At 37.2% G+C, this 20,578-nt stretch overlaps 1 protein-coding gene across 1 annotated transcript in view; it reads left to right on the top strand.

The window, feature by feature from the left end:
* Positions 1-12,097, top strand: part of Svep1 (sushi, von Willebrand factor type A, EGF and pentraxin domain containing 1) — a 146,530-nt gene extending 134,433 nt beyond the window's left edge. The window contains exons 39-41 of the mRNA XM_019209820.1: positions 5,020-5,175; positions 8,500-8,604; positions 12,014-12,097. Coding sequence (XP_019065365.1) covers positions 5,020-5,175; positions 8,500-8,592 — 249 coding nt within the window. The 3' untranslated portion in view covers positions 8,593-8,604; positions 12,014-12,097. The remainder of the gene's footprint in view (positions 1-5,019; positions 5,176-8,499; positions 8,605-12,013) is intronic.
* The last annotated feature ends 8,481 nt before the right edge of the window (positions 12,098-20,578 follow it).

The following is a 20,578-nucleotide window of genomic DNA, read 5'->3' as shown; positions in this document are numbered from 1 at the left end:
CACAGTCACTGACTGAAATTTTATCTTCTATATCTGAGATTCTATCTTTTGACTCTTTTATTCTGTTGTGACCACTCTCAATGGAGTTTTTAAATCTCCTGGATATCTGCTTGAATCTGCCCTATGGATTCCATTTCTTTCTCATATTGGGCATTTATTGTTTCCAATTCTTTCGTATGCTGGGCATTCATGGCTTCTTTCGTGGTCCTGAACTCATCTATTTTCCTCTCAGTTTCTGTTCTAGAGTCTAGAATTATAACTTTCATTTTGCTTGTCATCTCTATGATTATCTGGAAAATTACTTCTGTTTTAAATTTCTCTAGAGCCTGATTGATCAGTTTTGTTACTTCCTGTGCTTTGAGTTCAGGGTGTCCTGATGACTCACTGTCAGACTTTTCATCCTCATTTGCCTCACTGATTGCCATTGGTGAACTGGAAGTCTGTCCCTGTATCTTGCTTAAGCATTTTCTCATTTTTACTATTTTTGTTGGGTTGTCCTTAGTTTAACCTTTAGGTTATTACTTAAATCTTCCTAATATAGTTGGGTTTCAGCCCATGGGTCTCTAATGACTCATAGACATTCTCATTTTCATAATATTAAAGAAAACAGCTCACTGAATCAATCACAATCCTTTATTCTAATTGATAGAATCAGCACCACAGTATGATCAAGCACAACTTGCAAAGTGAACACTTGTGATAGTCATCAGTCTATCACCTTCAAACCATGTGAATTAAATTAAAATCAAGAAGCAATCCAAAATATGTTTTCAGTGAATAAACTTTTCAATAAGGATATTTACCATTTAGGATGGCGGCTTAAGACAGTTAGGACGAGAGGAGTAGATAAGTAAGAGAATTAGAAAAGGTTTCACATGAAGCCAGAAGATGTAGAATGACCACACAATCATTGGGAAACTGTTAAATTAAAAAGGGACAAACAGAATAGAAGTATAATAACCCTTGAGTGAGGTAGAATGACATAAGAAAAGTACATAAAGAAAAGAGAAAAAAATAATGAAAGAAGAAATCCGAGTTAGTACAGGAGCGGAAACAAAAAGGAAGATGAGGGATAATATGGTGGAGCAAGAGACTGAGCTGGAGAAAGAGGACAGAAAAAAAAAAAAGAATTTGCAGAGTGGGATGAAAAAACGAAAGAAAAATGAGTTTGAAGGGCCTCTTTCAGACTATATCACTGCTGTCATAATATACAACATGCACTGCCAAGTGCAAAACCGAGTCCCCTGATCTCATCCAGCTGGTGGCAGAACCCCATGATTCAGACTGACCTCGGGCTGCAAGGACCAGATTGGGTTCCCCGACCTCCTGAAGGGTTGAACTCCACTCAGTTCTACTACAGGTTTCCCCCGCCCCTTCTTTAAAGATGTTCAAAGTTGGGAGCACCGGAAAATATCCTTTATGACCACCTCTGCCTCTACAGAGTAGGTGTAAAGACTAACACAATCAGGAGGTCTAAAAGCGTGCCAGTGGGGGCAGGGGGCTACCTTCCTGGCACTGAGGATGGCAGTGGCACGGGCAGGGGAGGGATTGTTGGTGGAGTTTTTTGGGTCTTCTATGTAGTCATATCATCAGCAAATAAGGACAGTTTAACTTCTTCCTCTACTACCTTTATTGCTTTTATTTCTTTTGCTTGTCTAATTGCTGTGGCTAATGTTTCCAAAACTAATGAACAGGAGTGGTGATAGTGTACATCTTTGCCATGTTCCTGATTTTAGCATGAAAGTTTTCAGATTTTAACCATTTAGTATGATGATGGCTGTTGGTTTTTTCATAGATAGCCTTTATCAAGTTGAGATAGAAACAATCTATTCCAATTTTCTGCAGGGTTTTTGTCATAAATTGGTGTTAAATTTTGTCAAATGCTTTTTCTGCATCTATTGAGATGGTCATATGGTTTTTGTCCTTGACTCTGTTAATATAGTGTATTACATTTATTGATTTACCTATGTTGAGCCATTCTTGCATCCCTGGGATACCATATTGTCAGCAAACAATGACTGTTTAACTTCTTCCTTTCCTACTTCATTGTTTATTTCTTTCTCTTGTCTAATTTCTGTGGCCAATGTTTCCAAAACTATATTGAACAAGAGTGGTGATAGTGGACATCCTTGTCTTGTTCCTAATTTTAGCACAAAGGTTTTCAGTTGTGTTTTTTGTTTGTTTTTTTTTGTTTTTGTTTTTGTTTTTTGAGACAAGATTGTGCTAAATTGCTAAGTTGCCCATAGAAAGCTCAAATTTGCAGTTCTCCTGCTTCAGCCTTTCAGAGTGCTGGTACAAATGTGCACCAACACATCCAGCTCAGAGCCTGTTTTCTTTATCTGTGGATCTCTGGTAATTCAGAGAATTAATTTATTTGATGAATATGAGGTATGTAACTCATACTTGACATATATAGTAAGAATTCAAGAATTATTTTCTTATCCTATAAATTATCTACTTACAAATTATGCACATTCACATTTGGTTTATAGGCAAATCTAAAAATCACAAGGAGCAGGTCAAATGATTGCCAAAGTTACCATGCTCTCAAAATTTGTATAGTTCCAGATGATTTCTTAGATTTGGAATTGAAGAAGTATAAAGGAAAACTTTTTCCCCAGACCCTGAGCTGTCTGAACCAGACTTCTACCATGATAAGGGAAGACCTTGAGCTGTCTGAACCAGAGTCCTGCCATGATTGAGGCAAACAATTGATACACCCCAAGTTGGGTGTGTGGACAACTGAGTAGTTCTCCATGTGTCCTGCAGGAAGACCCTGTGATCCTAGTGATGAAGCTCTTCTTTATTGAATCAACAGCTTGTTTTTTATAACCTTCATTACTCTCTTCACACGTAGTATGACCACCATCCTTAGGTCAACTGCGTTTGACTAAATTTTTGGTTTGAAAGGTAGAATAAATCTCTTCTAAGTGTTCAGATGCATAAATGTAGCTAAAGTAGGTGCCTGCATATATTTTATTATAATGTAATAAAGAGAAGCTGTAGTGCATAGAACAAATAAATGGATAAGGAAACCAAAACAAATTTTGAAAAATTAATACTGAAGGAAGGCTAGTCTTGTCAAAAATTAAGGCCTAGTATTATAAAATTCCCATCAGTATGGCTGTGGTGTTGTTAGGTAGAAGAAAGAAATGAATGGAACAGAAAAAGTGAGTCAGAAATAAAGTCTCAGGAGAAAGGAATGACTTATAAATTGTTTTGATCTCATTAAGTAACCATATGGAGAAAAATTGATTCTAAATGTGTGGAAAGAAAGTAAAACAAAAGAAAACATAAAGTGTAACTTTGAAAAGTTACTAGTAATGCTAAGAAATATTTGTGCAAATTAAGTTCATTGTTTACACTGTTGAAAAATTAAACACAACTTATACGCACGAGGGGAAAGGTTAATTGTTATATAGGCATATTTATAAAAATTACTTCTAGCTTATATGTAGAATAACGAGTTTAGCTTCAAATCTCCCTTTCAACTGTTACCAACTCATATACTGTTTCCTCAAAGAAAACTATTTGTCTGAAGATATCGAAAAACAAACTCGTTTCCTCCCTCTGTCCTCTCGCAAAACCCCTCTGACACCAGATGTGTGAAGATTTTCCTTCCACACTTAGGAAGCAAGCAGTCAGTTCTGCAGCAGACCTGGCCTCTCATTCAACTCACTCCGACATAATCTAATTGGGCTCTGTGTCGTGTTCCACAATTTGGGGACTCTGTACTCAAGACGGCACCCATGTCAGATGCCAGTGGCAAGTCCTGGTCTCTAGAACTTCTAACCTGCCCACTACCAGTTGGGGTTCCTGTGGCACCTCCTCGAGCTCTATCAATTTGCTAGAGTTGTCCACACAGTGCAGGGAAACATTCACTGACATTACTGCATTCTTATAAAGGGGGTACTGAAGGACACAAACAAAAGGCCAGTTGAGGAGATGCGGTGCAAGGTCTGGAAGAGTCCAGTTGGTGTGCAGCACCCTCCCAGTGTGTCATGAATCTTGTTCACTTTCCTGAGGGCCCTCATGGGTTCAGATGCCCAGAAGCTTCTGAACCCTGTCCTTCGGGTTTTTGTGGAGATTTCATTGTATAGATTAATATGAACAACTGTGGAGAAACGGGATCAGACAAAAGGGTCTGATCTAATATTATCCCACTGGAAAAACCCAGCACAATATGTCTGTACTAACCTGCCTTGTCCTCTCTGTGTCACGTTTCTTACTCGTGGGTGTGGGGCAGGACCCCTTCTGAAATACAGGAATTATGATCTGCTGTCACATAGGTGGATCAGAAAAATGTCTTATGGATAGCTTCAGGATGGAAAGATTAAAGTTTTTATGACTCAGGAAGGACAATTCTGGTTTCTGTGGTCTGCCTTGGAGAATAGTAGACAAAAACTAAAACACACACACAGTATTGCAATATCACAACTAGCAGTAGAATAACAGTCTTTGAGGGAAATATCTGTGTGGATGCCTCACTTTACCCAACTAGAAGGCTGAACACGCTAACTCTGATGGTTTTTTGTTTACTATTGACCCCTTCAAAAATAAATAATAGAAGTATTCATGTTGAAATGGAGAAAAGGAAGTCATCTGTTAAAACTTTCAGTATAATGCCTTAAATTTGCAGTTTCTCATAAATTTTAAAATGTGGAATCATATGAAACATAAGGCTACTTTGGTAAAGTCATAGAGTATTTGTATCAATATGTAGTCTTCACATAATACAATGGGAACATATACAGTGATTTTTTTAAATTTTTGAGTGAAATCTATTAAGAAGGAATCTTATTTTATGTTTTAAAATGTCTACAAATGTTTAGGGATGACGCTGAAGACTAATAGTGAATGTTATGTTTTATTAGAGCTATAGATACTTAGCTTAAAAAGACCAAACTCTGGGTCGTTTTCACTATCGTTTTGGGTCTTATTCTGCCATACACCAATCTTTGCAAACTTCTTCATTCACATGTATTAATTCCTAAATATAATTTTTTGTTTGTTACTTAGCTTGATGGGACCTGGGAGCCACCATTTTCTGATGAATCTTGCAGTCCAGTTTCTTGTGGGAAACCTGAAAGTCCAAAACATGGATTTGTGGTTGGCAATAAATACAGCTTCAAAAGCACAATTATTTATCATTGTGAACATGGCTATGAATTAGAGGTAAGCAAACAAATGGCTTGTTTTCCAACTAATTTGTTTTCCAGTATATTGGGGAATATTTTTGGTATCAACACAAATTCACTTCACTAATGTTGGTCCTAGTATATCCTATTGTATTATATTGCCTTAGAGTTTAACACTCAAAAATTTACTGTTACCGCAACTGACCATTTAAGCATGTTTTGGCTTGCTGGCAATCGTACTGTGCAACAGGAAAGTGCACCTATCATGGTAGTGAGGTGACAGTCAGGGCTTAGGTACACAAAGTCAGAATTTCCTCAAACAAATGATCTCATCTTCTTAACCTGGTTGAGATGCCAGGTTCCCATAGGGCAGATCTGGCCTAAAAAAAAAAAAATCCTCACTGCAGTTCTGATAAATGTCAATTTTATTCTTAATACTCTGCTTGTAACATTAAAACCTCATCAGCAGCACTTACATCTCCCTATTGACATCAGTGGGAGGGTGTTAATGTTGCAGAAAGCATTATTGTATCACCAAACATGAAGTTTAAGAGACCTGTTCGAAACTGCATTAGCTTGTCCTCTGGTTTTTCAAGAAACTGCTCTTGACTCTCTTTATTTGTACAGTGATATTTAAATACAGGTTTTGCAGAATATTCATTGCCAGTGATCTGTTAAATGTGTGCAGTGTGCCCCATTACGTTCTGGCCCAGCAAACAAGACTATCATAAATAGGTTCATGAAAACAAGAACTAGGCTTCTATGGATCTTGTTTTATTTCATCAAAAGTTTAAAAAAAAACATAAAATGAAGACAACAATGAAATTATTGATGGCAGTTGGAAAATTTTCCAGCTTTGAGTCCTTTTTGTCCTTTCTGCTAGAGTATGAATTTTGCAATTATTTAAGAAAAACAGTATAAACATTTTGGGGAAATGTACAGCAATATGACTAAATTTGAAGAAGTAGACAACTTACCTTAAATTTTTTTAGAAACATCAACTGCTAACTACAGAATTAGGAAAGGTACAATAGCATTTATTTTTGCTCCAAGCTGTACATGTTAGGATCACCTGACAAACTTTTAAAAAATACTGATGTCCAGTTATTTTAATAAATAACTTACTCTAGCTCATTGGTGAGAAGTGTAAAAGAGTGCCCCAAAAACTCTTATCACATGAGATGGCTGGAAACCTACCAGAGACTTCGTGGCAAAAAGACTCTGAAGACAACTAGATGAAGTTCCCCAAGGCCAGGATAAGACCATTTCAGTAGCAATAAAGATAATAATTTCAATGGACTGCAACACTTCACACCTTTCGTGAATGATATTAGATTCATAACACTAAAAGATCCAATTAAGGGAGAAACACTTTCTTTTTAATGCTGACTAGATATAAGGATTACCAAATTGTAGATGTACTTTTATAAAAGCATTCCAGTTAATAAATGAATGAATTTAGATGCCACAATTTGCAAAGTCTATGAATTAACATATTTAGGTTATGATCATCATGGCTGCATAACATCATAGAAAAGAAAAAAAAAATACAGACAACCAGACATTACATACCTCTGGATGAAGAAAATTATAACTTCATTTATGAAAATGAACTGTCCTCCTTGCTAAAGAAAAATTGGTTTTGAACTTTCTCTAGCTTCGAAATCCAACATACAGTATCAGAGACACCACAGTAGGACAACCAGCAAAATCCTACCTGTGAATGGTATTCACAAGTGTGGTGCTGCACACCTACAATCCCAGCCCTTGGGAGAGTGAAACAGGAGGACCACCACAAGTTCAAGGCCAGCCTGGGCTACTTAGTGAGTTCAAGGCCAGCCTAAAATACATACCAAGACCCTGTCTCAAAAAGCAACAACAACAAAAACCAAATCCTGCCTGTGGAGACATTTACAGAACAAATGATCTGGTTTTCCGGTCTGAAGTAAATTGACAGAATAGAAGGGAAGGAAATGAAAATGGAACTATAGATTTAGAGAGACTGTATTATGAGTCTCTGAAGAAACAGTACCAGTAGTAGGGAGAAAGAGAGACGGTGGTTATGAAGAATTGACTCAAAAAACTGTGGAGGTAAAATCCTATGAGCTGTTGTCTGCAGGCTTGAGACTCAGAAAAGGCAGTGGCCCAATCCAGTTCAAGTCCAAAGACTTAACCAGGTGATTCAATGATAAGAATCCTAGTCTGAGCTCAGAAAATGAGAGGTGTTGCCTCAAGCAGTGTGACAATAAAAAGGAGATGATGTCCACCATCTTCTACTGTTTTATTTAGTCCCTCAATGGATTGGATGGTTCCCCAGACACGCTGGGGAAGGTAATCTACTTTACTGAGTCCACATATTCAAACGCTCATTTCACTGGGAGAGGGATCCAAAACAATGTTTAATCTGGGTACTCCATGGCCCGGTCAAGTTGACACATAAAATTAACCATCATAAGTATACTAATTAGTCTTTATGTGTGTGGACATTATTTTGGTCTGATTCAAGTGAACTGTAGAAACTAAATTAAAATAACATTTATGGAATGATTGGAAACTTAAGCAATGAATTCATTTATGAATAAAAAGAGGTTGTAATTTTTTAAGTATAATATTATTACTGTGGTTATAATTTTTAAAAGCCCTTATCTTTTAGAGATAAACACTGAAAAAAAATGATAAATGGTTTGATTTCATCTGCAATTTGATGTCACCAAGGATTTGCCTGATATAGGTTAGTGGGAAGCGGGTAGGACTCAGATTAAACAAGGTTGGTTTTGAGTTAATATTTTAAATTAGGTGACATCTACGTGGAACTTTCTTATACTCTTATTTCTGTTTGTGTTATCATGAAAATGCCATACCCGCCTTTGCTGTGATGAATGAAAAAGCATTTTATGCATTTACTGGACTCAGTTTAGGGTAGTTATTATAATCACTTCTTTTTTTTTTATGCCACCAGGGATCGAACTGAGGTCCCAAGTTTGATAAAAATTGTTTCATACCAATATATCCCACATTCTTTGCTGTGCCTCTGAAGTATTTAAAGATAAACGTGATTCCAAATATTTTGTAAAATATGTTACCTTTTGTACTTTTCTCATCCATTCTTTGCCAGCCTTTGCCAAAGATTGTAATTAGTTGCCATTTAAAGTAGAAAATAAAAGAAAACTTGTATCATAATTACAGTAGTTTGCCAGGGATGAACTTGAAAGCAATTTGATAAAAATATTTCTCAGAATCTAAACCTACTCCTTATCCTATATTCACTTAATATACTATATTTATTTAGCATTTAAATGCTGAGCCATTTGAGTCTGTAGCTAAGATTATTTTGCCTTCTCTTACTATCTTTCTATTGTAGAATTATGATCTTGTCAGTAACCTTTCTTCATGGATCCACAGGGGAACACAGAAAGCGTCTGTCAGGAGGATGGACAGTGGAGTGGAGGGGTAGCAACATGCGCAAGTAAGTTAAGTGACGCTTAGTGGACCTGAAAATGATTCTGAAGACACAAAATAGTAGTGTAGTGATACATCAGTTTTATAACTTTTTTTGAAAATTATTCTATCTGTTATTATTCTATTACTCTATTATATCTATGCACATGCCAACCTTTTTTTTGAAAATTATTCTATCTGTTATTATTCTATTACTCTATTATATATATGCACAAATGCCAACCTTTTTTTTTTTTTTTCCTTTCTTCATGCTGGAGCTGGAACCCTCAGGCTGCATGGAGCGCTCTACCACTGAGCTACATTCCTAGCACTAGTTTTTTTATTTTTGTGTTTTGGTGGGGTTTTTTGTTTTTATTTTTGTTTTTAATTTCCAAACCAACTGAATAAACTGTAGGAGAAGGTTGAATGAGCTTTTGTTCAAGGGCACCAAACCAATAAAAGGATCAAACACTGCAAGCATTATAAATGGAATAATCTCTACTCACTCTGGGATGGCAAACTTTTTTTTAGGAACTAGCTAATTATTTGCTTTATTTGCATTTTTATGGGGCTTCCTCCAAAATGTGTACAAATTAAAAGGCTTAAGGCTATTGCTTCTTGGTAGAATTACTGGCCAATTCTGAAATCTTAAGTGCTGATGAAACAATTGTCAAATAAATGCACATTCACCTCTGCATGGAAGGTCGCATTAACTCATTTTATGAGAATAGCTAAATTTACTTGGCAGCATATGGGTTCATTCGCATGACTTTATCCCCAGTCTGTGGCTCATATGCTTTCTCCTCCAGATGACAAAGTCCTTAAAGATGATAGTTTCAAATCAATTCTAGTGGCAAGCTTTTTAATTTTTTTCTGGATAATCATGATAGAGTCATCAAATTCTCAAAATGGAAGAGCCTCTTAGGTGATCTACTTCAGTCCCTTTGATTGGCAAACAAGTTCATGAGGGCATGGTCTGGCCATCATCAGAGAACAAGTTGGTGCCTGAGCTGGCACAGGGTCTCCACGATCTGAAAACCTTCTTACATGTTGTTTCAATGTATTTTGAGAGGCAGATAAATGAGATAATTTTGTGTATTTACAGGAATCTGAAATCTTTTAAAGATTATGATATGGTTGCAGTTCAGTGGAGAATTACAGTTGCTTTTAGTCCTCAAAATCTTGAATAAATATTAGATGGAAAAATATTCTTCAAATGTTGAGTAACATCTCAAGTCACAGAAATTAGTGTTTATGAAAGACTTTGGACATTCTTGATAATAGCACTTGTATGTAAACAACTCAAGATCAAAAGTATGCATGTATGTGCAGACACGGGGGGTGGGTAATGAAAAGGGATCATACATGACTAGCATGGAAGCCATCATATGTTGGTGAGGGGATTTTTTTCAGTTTTGAGCTACAAAGACAATGGTTTATTTACTTTTTGTCATACAAATGCAAGACAGTAATGTGTGTTTGTGTGTGTGTGAACAGATATAAGCATATCTATTCATTTATTTATGAGGGCTGAGGATCAAACCTGGGGTCTCACACCCACGAGGCAAGCATTCTGCCGCTTAGCTACCACCCTGTATATGTAGCTGATTATTTCCTATGGTTATCTCTTTTTTTAATTATTAGAGTCATGCAAATTAATTTCCAGAAACTAGATAGCATAAATAGGCCAAAATAAAATAATTTGAATCCCACCACTCAAGGATAAAAACCGTTAATATGTTGACATTTTATTGTATTATTCCCTAGGTATTTAAAAAAACACAAATATTTCTAGTGGGAAAGTATCCATACTGAGAAACTTTACCTGAAAGATTCTTTTGTAACTCACTAAATTATTGAATTTGTTGATATCTATTACCAGCTTTCAGAGAAGCCCATACAAATCAGTCAGATTCCTTAGACTGGTGCTTCTCCACATGCAGTGCACAGACTAAGAGCATCAACAGCACCTGAGATCGTGTTCAAACTTCAGAATCTCAGGTGTTGCATTCTAACAAAATCCCTAGATGGTGCCCTTGCACAATGTAGTTTGAGAAGCACCATCTTAGGCCTTCAAATTTGAGCCTTCAGCATATTGGAACACCAAGGGGGCTTTGAAAACTCCCAGTGCCCAAAGTGCACCTTGTACCAGTGAAACCTCTAGGGATGGAACCAGCATCTGTACCTTTGTAGAGTTCTCTGGGAAATGGTGAAGGACAGCCAAGGCTAAAATCCATGGCCCCAGTACATGCAAAAATCAACAGGCTGCAAAGAAGTCCAAAGAAGTCAGCTAGCATCTAATCCAGGTACCCCAATTCTAACTGGACTTTACAATCATTTGGGGAGCTTTTCATAAAATACCAAAAACTGGGCCACAATATGGAGATTTTGATTCATTTAGTCTGAGATAGGCCCCTGGGTATAAAAGCTTCCCAGAGACCCTAATATACAGCTAAAATTGAGGACCACTGGTCTAAACCACCTCCACAATTTATAAAATTTATAAAATTATAAAATTAGAACTCAAGTCCACCTTTTAAGATTCCAGAGAGGGCGATCCCACTTTCCTCATAGCACATTCCTGGTGATAACATTTCTCACCGATGTGAAATCATTCTTCATAGCTCAGTATGATCTCATCAGTATGTAAAGTTTACACAGCCCTAAAAAGCCATGTAAAATGTCCTTCACTCCAGTTTCCCCAAGGCTCTTAGCTCCCTGTTCCTGGTGCTTTTCTATTATATTTTACTTTCTAGTAAGCTTATCTTTTCTCTCCTTGGAAGTAGCACAACCTTTACCAAATTATCTAACCTCTCTGAATGTCACTTTTCAACTATTAATTGGAATAATCTCCAAGCTGCATAATGAAGGCCACCAGATTTAGGAGAAAAAAATACAAGAGATTCATTTCAATTCATTTCCTATAAAAATAATTTTAAAAAATAAGTGTGTCCCACACAACATTTGAAACATACTTATGCTAAAACGTCTTTATCTGATAATCAACTTTAACTTGATATCCTATATTTCTATCTGGACTTACAACCCAAGAATTATAAAAACTACTTTTGGTATTCTACAGGTGTTCTTGACCATGGTCGCAACTTAACACATTAAGTCCTTTATTTACCCCATCTACTCATCTATACCGTCACTGTCCTCAGCCTTATTAACCATTATTAACAATATATAGGCAGCTGAAGTAAAATGGACAAAATAGCAATCTTTCATTGCAAGCACATATGAATAAAGTACTTACATAAGCTGTTTTTTTCCAGCAATGAGTAGCATGTCTTGCACACAAGTGGGCCACAATATCTCATGTCATTGTGTAATGTTTTATATGTATTAGCCATTAAGTCCCTTAGCAACTACAGCAAAGAAGAAAAGAGGATTTGAAGAAGTGTTTAATGGAAAGATTTTATTCTTCCTTTTAGAGACCAGGTGCAAAGCTCCTTTTGAGTTTCCGAATGGGGAGGTTGACACAGAAAACACCACAGCGGGACTCGGCGTCATCTATTCCTGCCACAGAGGCTACAGCCTGGAAGGGACACCCAGAGCACAATGCACTGAAAATGGAACATGGAGCCACCCACTTCCCCTCTGCAAACGTGTGTGTTGACTTTAGGAGAGGTTTTAATCAGATTCGTCTTCACGATTAGCTTCCCCCACATAGAAAACAGAGGATTACCCCAAGGAAAGCAGTCCATGCCTATCAAACCAAATTGTATGGAGTATTTTTTTAAATCTACTTGTATTATCTGAAACATCCTAAGGGTCAGTTTTTAATCAGATTCCTTGACTGATTACAAGTTCAAGGCAGTATGAAAAAATGCAACTTAACCCATTTATGTAGAAGATTGCATTTTTTAAAATTTTTGCAGGAAATTCATATGCTACCTAGAAAAATTCAAGGAACAAGAGTTTGAAGAGAAAATTTTCTATTGTGTTCTGCTGTTATAAGCATTGCAAAAATGGAATGCTATGCATACATGTGTTAATGAAAATTGGCTGTATGTAATGAATTCTATTAAGGGTAGGAAAGGGGTGAAGAAAGAAAAATGTTTAAAATCTAATAATATATTGAAACATCTATGATAAATAAAGACAGGTACAATCACTTGAATGAAAATAATATTCACTAACAAGACAGTTGAGAGAGCTCTGCTTCTTAAAGTAGCCATGTCACAACTGAGCCTTTAAGGGTTAGCAGAAGCCTACCTCACTACCCAAGATTTCTTCTGAGTCCATTTAAAATCAGAAAAACTAAAATTATTTGAAATATATGTTGGCATGGTGTCACACACTAGCACTAAGCAAGCCTAGCACCGTCAATTCCTGCGTTTCCTTCAGACCTATAAACATGTAATCCATCTTCATCAGTAAGGCTTGTGAACTCTAAGTTGAAGTTCTGATACTCTGCTCATAGTAGCCTGAGTCTAACGTCATAGTCAACTCACACAGAAGCATCTGATGGTGCTCTGGCTCTATCCTTCTGCAGGATATTCAATAAATATATTGAATGTCATTCTCATTTCCAATAAACAAGAAAGGAATTTGACAGAAGAGTTTCCTGGGTCATTAGTGCTCTCTAGCTATTAAGGGAATATTTGATACACTCGATTTCTAGTACACTTCTTGTTCCCTCCATCCTCATCAAAAAATCTAAAATAACGCTCAGACTGTACTTTCCATTGTAGACGTGTCGGAGCTTCCTGAGGGGTTGAACAACCTGATGTTTTCAGATCTTGTCTGATTTTATCTGTACAAATTGTTTCCACACAGATTCAAACAAGTCTGTGTTTAATGTCTGTGAAGTGGAGGCTGCAGCAGGACGAATAAAAGTTTAAGCCCAGCCTGAGCCACTTAGTATTTAGCATGAATGCTCTCAAAAGTACAAAAGTGGGGTAGGGAACTGGGGCTGTAGCCTGGTAGGTGAGCCCTAGGTTAAATACACACACATATACAGAGAGAGAGAGAGAGAGCAGAGGGAAAAGGAAGAATAAGAGAAAACTGGAAGTTCTATGTGTTTTAAGACTAGTTATCATCATTGACAAACCATCTCCTGCAGGAGTGTACTCTGCCTATAAAGAAATAAATTAGAAAAAAGGGGGAAAATATCAGTGGCCATTTTCTTTTCTTTTTAACAGCAAATCCATGCCCTGTCCCTTTTGTGATTCCTGAGAATGCTGTGCTTTCTGAAAAGGAGTTTTACGTTGATCAGAATGTGTCTATCAAGTGTCGAGAAGGGTTCCTGCTCAAGGGCCAAGGTGTCATCACCTGCAACCCGGACGAGACGTGGACACACACCAGCGCCAAGTGTGAAAGTGAGTTAGCAGTGCCTGCCGTTAGCATGAAATGCCTTCCCATCTTTGTGAAGTTGTTTTCCAAAAGGAAATTTGACTGTAGATATTTAATCTCTATACTGCCATAGTTATCATTTCTGCATTCACAATGTTTAAAAAAATTTAAAAGAACTTTGAATATCAAACATTTTTTAGAAAATCTTTCCAAAACTAAGCTAAAACTAACCTGAACAGGATTCACTGAACAGGATTTTCAAAGTGTACTCTTCTAAGAATAAGCAAAAAGTTAAATTTAAAAGATATATTTTTTTCACATTCTCAGAATGCCCAAACTACCCTTTAACATACTACAAGTCCTTTATGGATACAAAAATTATTCTATGGTTCTTAAACTTGAGCCACTTTTACAACCTGTAGAGTTTTGTAAAGGGCAGATCTCTGGAGGCCCAGCCTGTTTCTGAATCAGTGGGTCTGGAATGAAATGTGACACTTTGCACTTTTAACAAGTTTCTGGGTGTTGCTGATTAGGCTACTGATGCTCTAAGAACCATAACTTCAGAACCACTGGACTAGCACAGTGTTGATTTATCCAGGGTGTGACACTATATGCCACAGTCTGGCAACGTCTCTTTCTACTGTGTGATAACTGTGGCATCTCTTAACGTGCACTTCCTACTTCCTCTTAAAACACCCCCCACCCCTTCCAACTTCCAGCCCTCTAGCTTCCCTTGTTGCCCACACTACTCCCTCAACAGCAATCAATAAAAATATTATTTGGGTCTAACCACATGCAAGACACTGGACTACACAATATAGGAGCAGTGCATTATGCCCACAATGGTCTCTCACACCCACACGCCACCCGATGAGATTAGAGCCTTGAGTGTGAAGATCTGGATTTGAATTCTGTCCTCAAAGATTTTAGCTCTCAACTCATACTGAGTAGTGTCTTACTTTTTCTGAATCTCTGAGTCTCATTTGTTAAGAGTGCCAATAATGCCTATCTTATGGATTTGTTATCAAAAATAGATAAATTGGAATCTTCCGTGTTATCCCCATCTCCAGATGAGGAGGAGATACCCTTAAGCCTAAACCCCTGAATTTTCAACTAGTAACTTATTGTAGTATTAGAAAGTTGATTTTTTTCTTCCAGATAAATGTGGAGTATAATTTTAGGTGGGATTTAGGTCCCAGATACTTAGGAAATTTACCATTAAGGAAATGGGAAGAGTTAAGTATGTGCTGCTGAAGTTCTCTTTGGCAGTCTATTTTAGAGCCACCAGATTCTAAGAAGGAAAGCAGACCGAGTGACATTCTGCAGATAAATCCACACCTTGGCCTTGGCTCTCCAAGGCTTACCATTCAGGCCACAGGGCAAAAGAATAAGAAGAGACATGCATTTACTACAAAAGTTCCTTCCCTGCATGCTTAATTATTCCACAGTATTCTTGCAAGGGTCAGGGGTTGTCTTGGAGAGGAGGCAGTTTTCTTGTTGCTTGTTATTCTCAACCCTCTTTTGTGTTTTGTATTAAATGGGAAATCTTAGGCTTAAAACCAAACATCCTTCCCTCTCCTAATCAGCGACCTTCTCATTCTGCTTACCTACCTCCAACATTTATCTCTATCCATTGAAGCTCAAAATGAAACGCATATAATATTTGCCCCAGGAGAGTAAGTAAAATGCAGATTCATAAGCCAAGAAGCCCAGAAATGTGTATTTTTAATAAGAACCCCAAGTGATTCCGGTAGAGGTAGAATGAAAGCCAGGCTTTGATTTTCAAACTGCTAGAAGCCGATCTTCAGCTCATTGTGAGCTCCCAACCTGGAGCTTCTTTCCCTCTGAGCCACCCAAGCTTTATAGTTTGCCCAGTCCAAATGCCACTTACACTGCACTTCATACCCAGTGATCTTAAGCATAGTTATGTTCACCTCAGTATCCCTAGAACATCCATTCCTAGACTGCAGCTCAGTTTAGGTCGTACTGTACTATTTCTTTGTCTTTCCCTACTTCTCTGAGCAGAGAGCATCTTCCTCATTTATTTCTTTCAAGTTTCTGAAACATAGTAGGCATTTTGTCTCACTTAGAAGGAAAAGAAAATTTAGAAAGAGCATACAAATCTATCATCCCTCTACCAAGTTATTAATAGTGTTATAACAAAAAAGTGACCTTTTAGAACCCAGGTTAGGAAGACTTTTCACCCCAAAATTGGACTTAAACAAGTGGAAACTGACTAGATTCCTCACTTCAATCCAGTCAGGATGCCTTGTGATCCATTCCAGCATAGACCAGTCATCTTGAGGCTTCTTATGAAATCCTAAAGCAAAATGAGTTATAAATTTTTTTATTTAAATATAAGACACATGTGCTTTTTAAGAAATAGAATTGTTATTCAGCTTAACAGATACCAAAAGTAGAGTACCACTGCCAAGGAAAAAAATAATGGGAAACTTAGAATTTCATAAGCCTTATCCGTAGGATATAGACAATATTCATTGATCTACTCCTTTTCCAAATATGCATCAAACTTTCACTAGTTGTTTTAGGAACAAATAAAACATTCCTGATTGAATATACAGTTCAGCTATTAAAGATCTTTACTCTAAAACAGTAGAATATGACCCTCCTATTTTTCCTCTTCCAATTTCACAAGGGCATCCTAAGTGGATATTTTCATGAAGCCACCTCTTTGGTGAGGTACAAGAGCTCACTTCTGGTCTCCTAGAGAGTTCTTTCTAGAGATTAAAATATTTCAGCTTCAGTCTTTGAATCAAAGGGCAAATATACTTTGATCTTGTACATATAATTCTTCTAAACAACAGATGACTCTCTTGATTCCTAGTATTCTAGATATTAGTGCCCCCGCCATGTATTTTATCTTGCTCTTTAAATTAAGTCAGCCTTAGACAGGGCATTGTATACTCAGTCTGAATTAGTAGTGCAGGCTTAATTTTTTTGTTGTTGTTTGTTTGGCTTTTTTGGTCTTTGTATAGAAATCTCATGTGGCCCACCAACTCATGTAGAAAATGCAATTGCCCGCGGCACGTATTACCAATATGGGGACATGATCACCTACTCCTGTTACAGTGGGTACATGCTGGAGGGTTCCCTCAGGAGTGTTTGCCTGGAAAATGGAACATGGACATCACCTCCTATCTGCAGAGGTAAGGAAACATTTGAATAATTATTTCTCAGTGAAGCTGAAGGAAAATATATATAAAAGTCTTATATGACAAGCAATCAGTATTTATCAAATTTTCACTACTTTAGTTGTCCTTGGCTTTAAATTTTCTCTTAACAGTTATGTCATTTTCTTCATTTTTATTGTTTTGAAAGCTTATACATAAAACTCTTAGTTTTTATGCTTGATATTATGCCAAAAAATGGAAAAAGTAATAAGGTATTCAACTATACCTCTCTCAAATTTAAATCACAATAATTATTTTCATCCAGTCCATAAATACATAAAACTCTTAGTTTTTATGCTTGATATTATGCCAAAAAATGGAAAAAGTAATAAGGTATTCAACTATACCTCTCTCAAATTTAAATCACAATAATTATTTTCATCCAGTCCATAAATACATAAAACTCTTAGTTTTTATGCTTGATATTATGCCAAAAAATGGAAAAAATAATAAGGTATTCAACTATACCTCTCTCAAATTTAAATCACAATAATTATTTTCATCCAGTCCAGACAAAAACTACTCTAATGAAAAAATACCATCATAATGATGCAACTAAAACAATCGAGTTGATGGGTGCGTTGTCCACAAGGGCGATGGTCATGCATTTGGGGTGAGAATGTCAAAGTCTTTAATAAACTGGAGATGAGGTAGGACAGGGAGAATTGAGGCAATCAATGGATAAATAGCACAAGCCTCAAAAGAGGAAGGTTACTACAGGAGAAAAGAGATTGATTAATTACCTGGGAGCACCAATAAGAAATGCAGTCACTAACCCACTGGAGGTAGGAGAATGAATCACCTTTTCTTGAGAGGCCTGTGGAGGATGGCCATCCACATGAAGTAGCCTGGGCTTCCCTTAAAGTCCTGAATCAAAACCAAGGTTGTGTGCTGACTTGCTCATTTCTTCACTTGTTTGTTTTAAGGCATTCAAACATTCCCAAAGATTCTGGAAAGGCTATTTCCTCTAGTCGACCTCCAAATTAACTGTTCTCTATACCTACATAAACCACTTTGTCCCCTGCTATCCCAAATCCACTACACTCCCAGAACTGCCTCAGCATTTTTGTGTCTCTCTTGAGCTCATAATGTTTGTCTATAAGCAATGTGCACCAGCAAGCCTAAAACCATGGGACTAGTTCTACAGCAAGTCCCCAGGGGTGAGTTCTGGTTATCACTGGCTCCCTAAGCACATATTGAACAACCTCTCTGATCCAAGACATAACCCAGGCCCTGTGGTATTCTCTCCTTCAAAGAGCTCCTGGTCTACTAGAGGAAAGTGACAAATGTACCGAAAAATAAGTAGATAAAGGTGTTGTGTGATAGCATCAAAGAGATGAGTTCTTATGTCTTATGGATAAAGCTGACTTTTTCTCGTGTGGGGAGTGGGAATACCTGGGAAGGCTTAACAGGGAACGATAAGCCTGCTGTTGGGTCTCAATGCCATTATCCAGGGATAGACAGGAAAGAGGGACATTCTGAACAGAGACAAGGAGGAGTTTAGAGAATGGCATATTTATTTGTACTTTGCATTTTTCTTTATAAGCAGATAAGTATTTTTCCTATCTTTTAAATTAGAATATATATATATATATATATATATATGGATATATATATCCATCTATACATCCATACTCAAGATATATGCTTGAGATGCCCTTGTGAATGTGATGTTGAAATCTTACATAGGGTTCAAGGATATTAGCCACAAAATACAGTGGGGCTTTTTGTACTTTCCTTTGTGTACAAAAGTTTTGTGTATATTTAAGATGTATGATATGATGATATACATATAGATACAAAAATGAAGAAAGGGTGCAAAAATGGTAAATTCATGAAGTAATGAATATGCTAATTAACTTGATTGTAGTGACTATTTCTATGCATATAGTAAAACATCAAGTCATAAATCTTAGATATATACAATTTTATTTGTATATTATACCTCAATAAAACTGGGGCAACTGCAATGGTAACAGCCAGTGTCCACTTTACTAGGTATAATTCTCTAGATATTGACATTTCTTTTTGGATTTTATTTGGTTTTTCTTCCTTAAAGCTTGAGTCAAGGACACATAAATTGTTAATGCACAATCCTATTGTCTGATAACCGCCTCTGGAATTCCCTGGATTTATGACTCTTCCTCCTTCCTTTCCAGCTGTCTGTCGATTCCCGTGTCAAAATGGAGGTGTCTGCCAACGCCCCAATGCTTGTTCCTGCCCAGATGGCTGGATGGGGCGTCTCTGTGAAGAGCGTAAGTCTCTCCCCAAATCTTACTTGGATCCTGATAATTTTTTCTGGAAGCCACCAACTTAAGAGATTTCCTACAAAGTGGCTGCACTGCCAGGAAGAATTCATTGACTTAAACCTCTGACGTATACCAGCTTGTACAGGGCTGCTCTAAAATGTCAGTGGGTTGCAGAAGACCTACAATATTAACTTTCTAAATACTGTTGTTGAGATCCTTCAGCAGTCATGCCCCCATGCCTCCTGGCATGCATTACAAGAGTCTTCTCAGAAAGGAACTTGTAATAGAGTTGTCCAGGCCTCTTCTTCCTTTTGCTCAGGTCTGCTGTGTACCACATCAGCCATTGCTGCACTTGGTATAAGTGCATGGCACTGGATAACATTGAACTTTCCAGGGAATGTTTGCAGCCCACCATCCACTCTGTCATTGGGAATCGTTCCTTCTAGTTAAGTATGTAGAAGCTGAGCATGTGACACACACTTGTAAATCCCAGCACTCTGGGAAGCAAGTTTGTGTCCAGCCTGGGCAATTTATCAACTTAGTGGGAATAAAAAAGCTGGTCATGAATCTCGGTACAAACGCTTGGAATTCAGCTTCTAGTGTGGACAGTATGGAGGTATCTTAAGTCCTTTTCCTGCTGTTGGGACAAAATACCTGATATTCACAACTTAAAGGCAGAAAGCTTTATTTTAGTTCATGTTTTAGAAGTTCCAGCCCTTGTTTGCATGGTCAGCGGCATGGTGGAAGGGCCTAGGCAGAGGAAAGCTGTTCACATCATGGGGGGCAGAAAGTAGAGGCTGAAAGGAGGAACCAGGGACTGAGCTAAGGGTACCAGACTCTGCCCCCAGTGACCCTCCTTTTCCAACCAGGTCCCACCTCCTAACAACAAGCCAACTGTAGCACCCCATAATCCAGTCCACTTCCACAAGCCCTACCTCTGAGCCCAGGAGGCTTTGGAGGGAAATACAGATATAAACCACAACATAAGCAGAGTGGCCCTTCTGGTCTATGCAATGCTTGGTAAATTAATATAGAATTTTGAGCCTTATAAAAATATGTTGGAGTTCAGCTTCCAGGAGAGTGTAAACAAGTGGTTTACATCTTTTTAATGTTCAAACTGTACTGTTTCAGTGTCTTAAATATAAAAATAAAAGTTTCAAATTTCATTGGGATTAATATATAAGTATTAATTAATAATCACATATAATTATATTAATATATTGTAATATATTAATTATTATATATTATCATATTAATACAA

Source organism: Fukomys damarensis, unplaced genomic scaffold (genome assembly GCF_012274545.1).
Source record: "Fukomys damarensis isolate Sample0158 unplaced genomic scaffold, DMR_v1.0_HiC HiC_scaffold_36, whole genome shotgun sequence".
NCBI classification, from domain to species: Eukaryota; Metazoa; Chordata; class Mammalia; order Rodentia; family Bathyergidae; genus Fukomys; species Fukomys damarensis.
The sequence above is the reverse complement of the archived record's forward strand: the minus strand, read 5'-3'. Positions and strand labels throughout refer to the sequence as shown.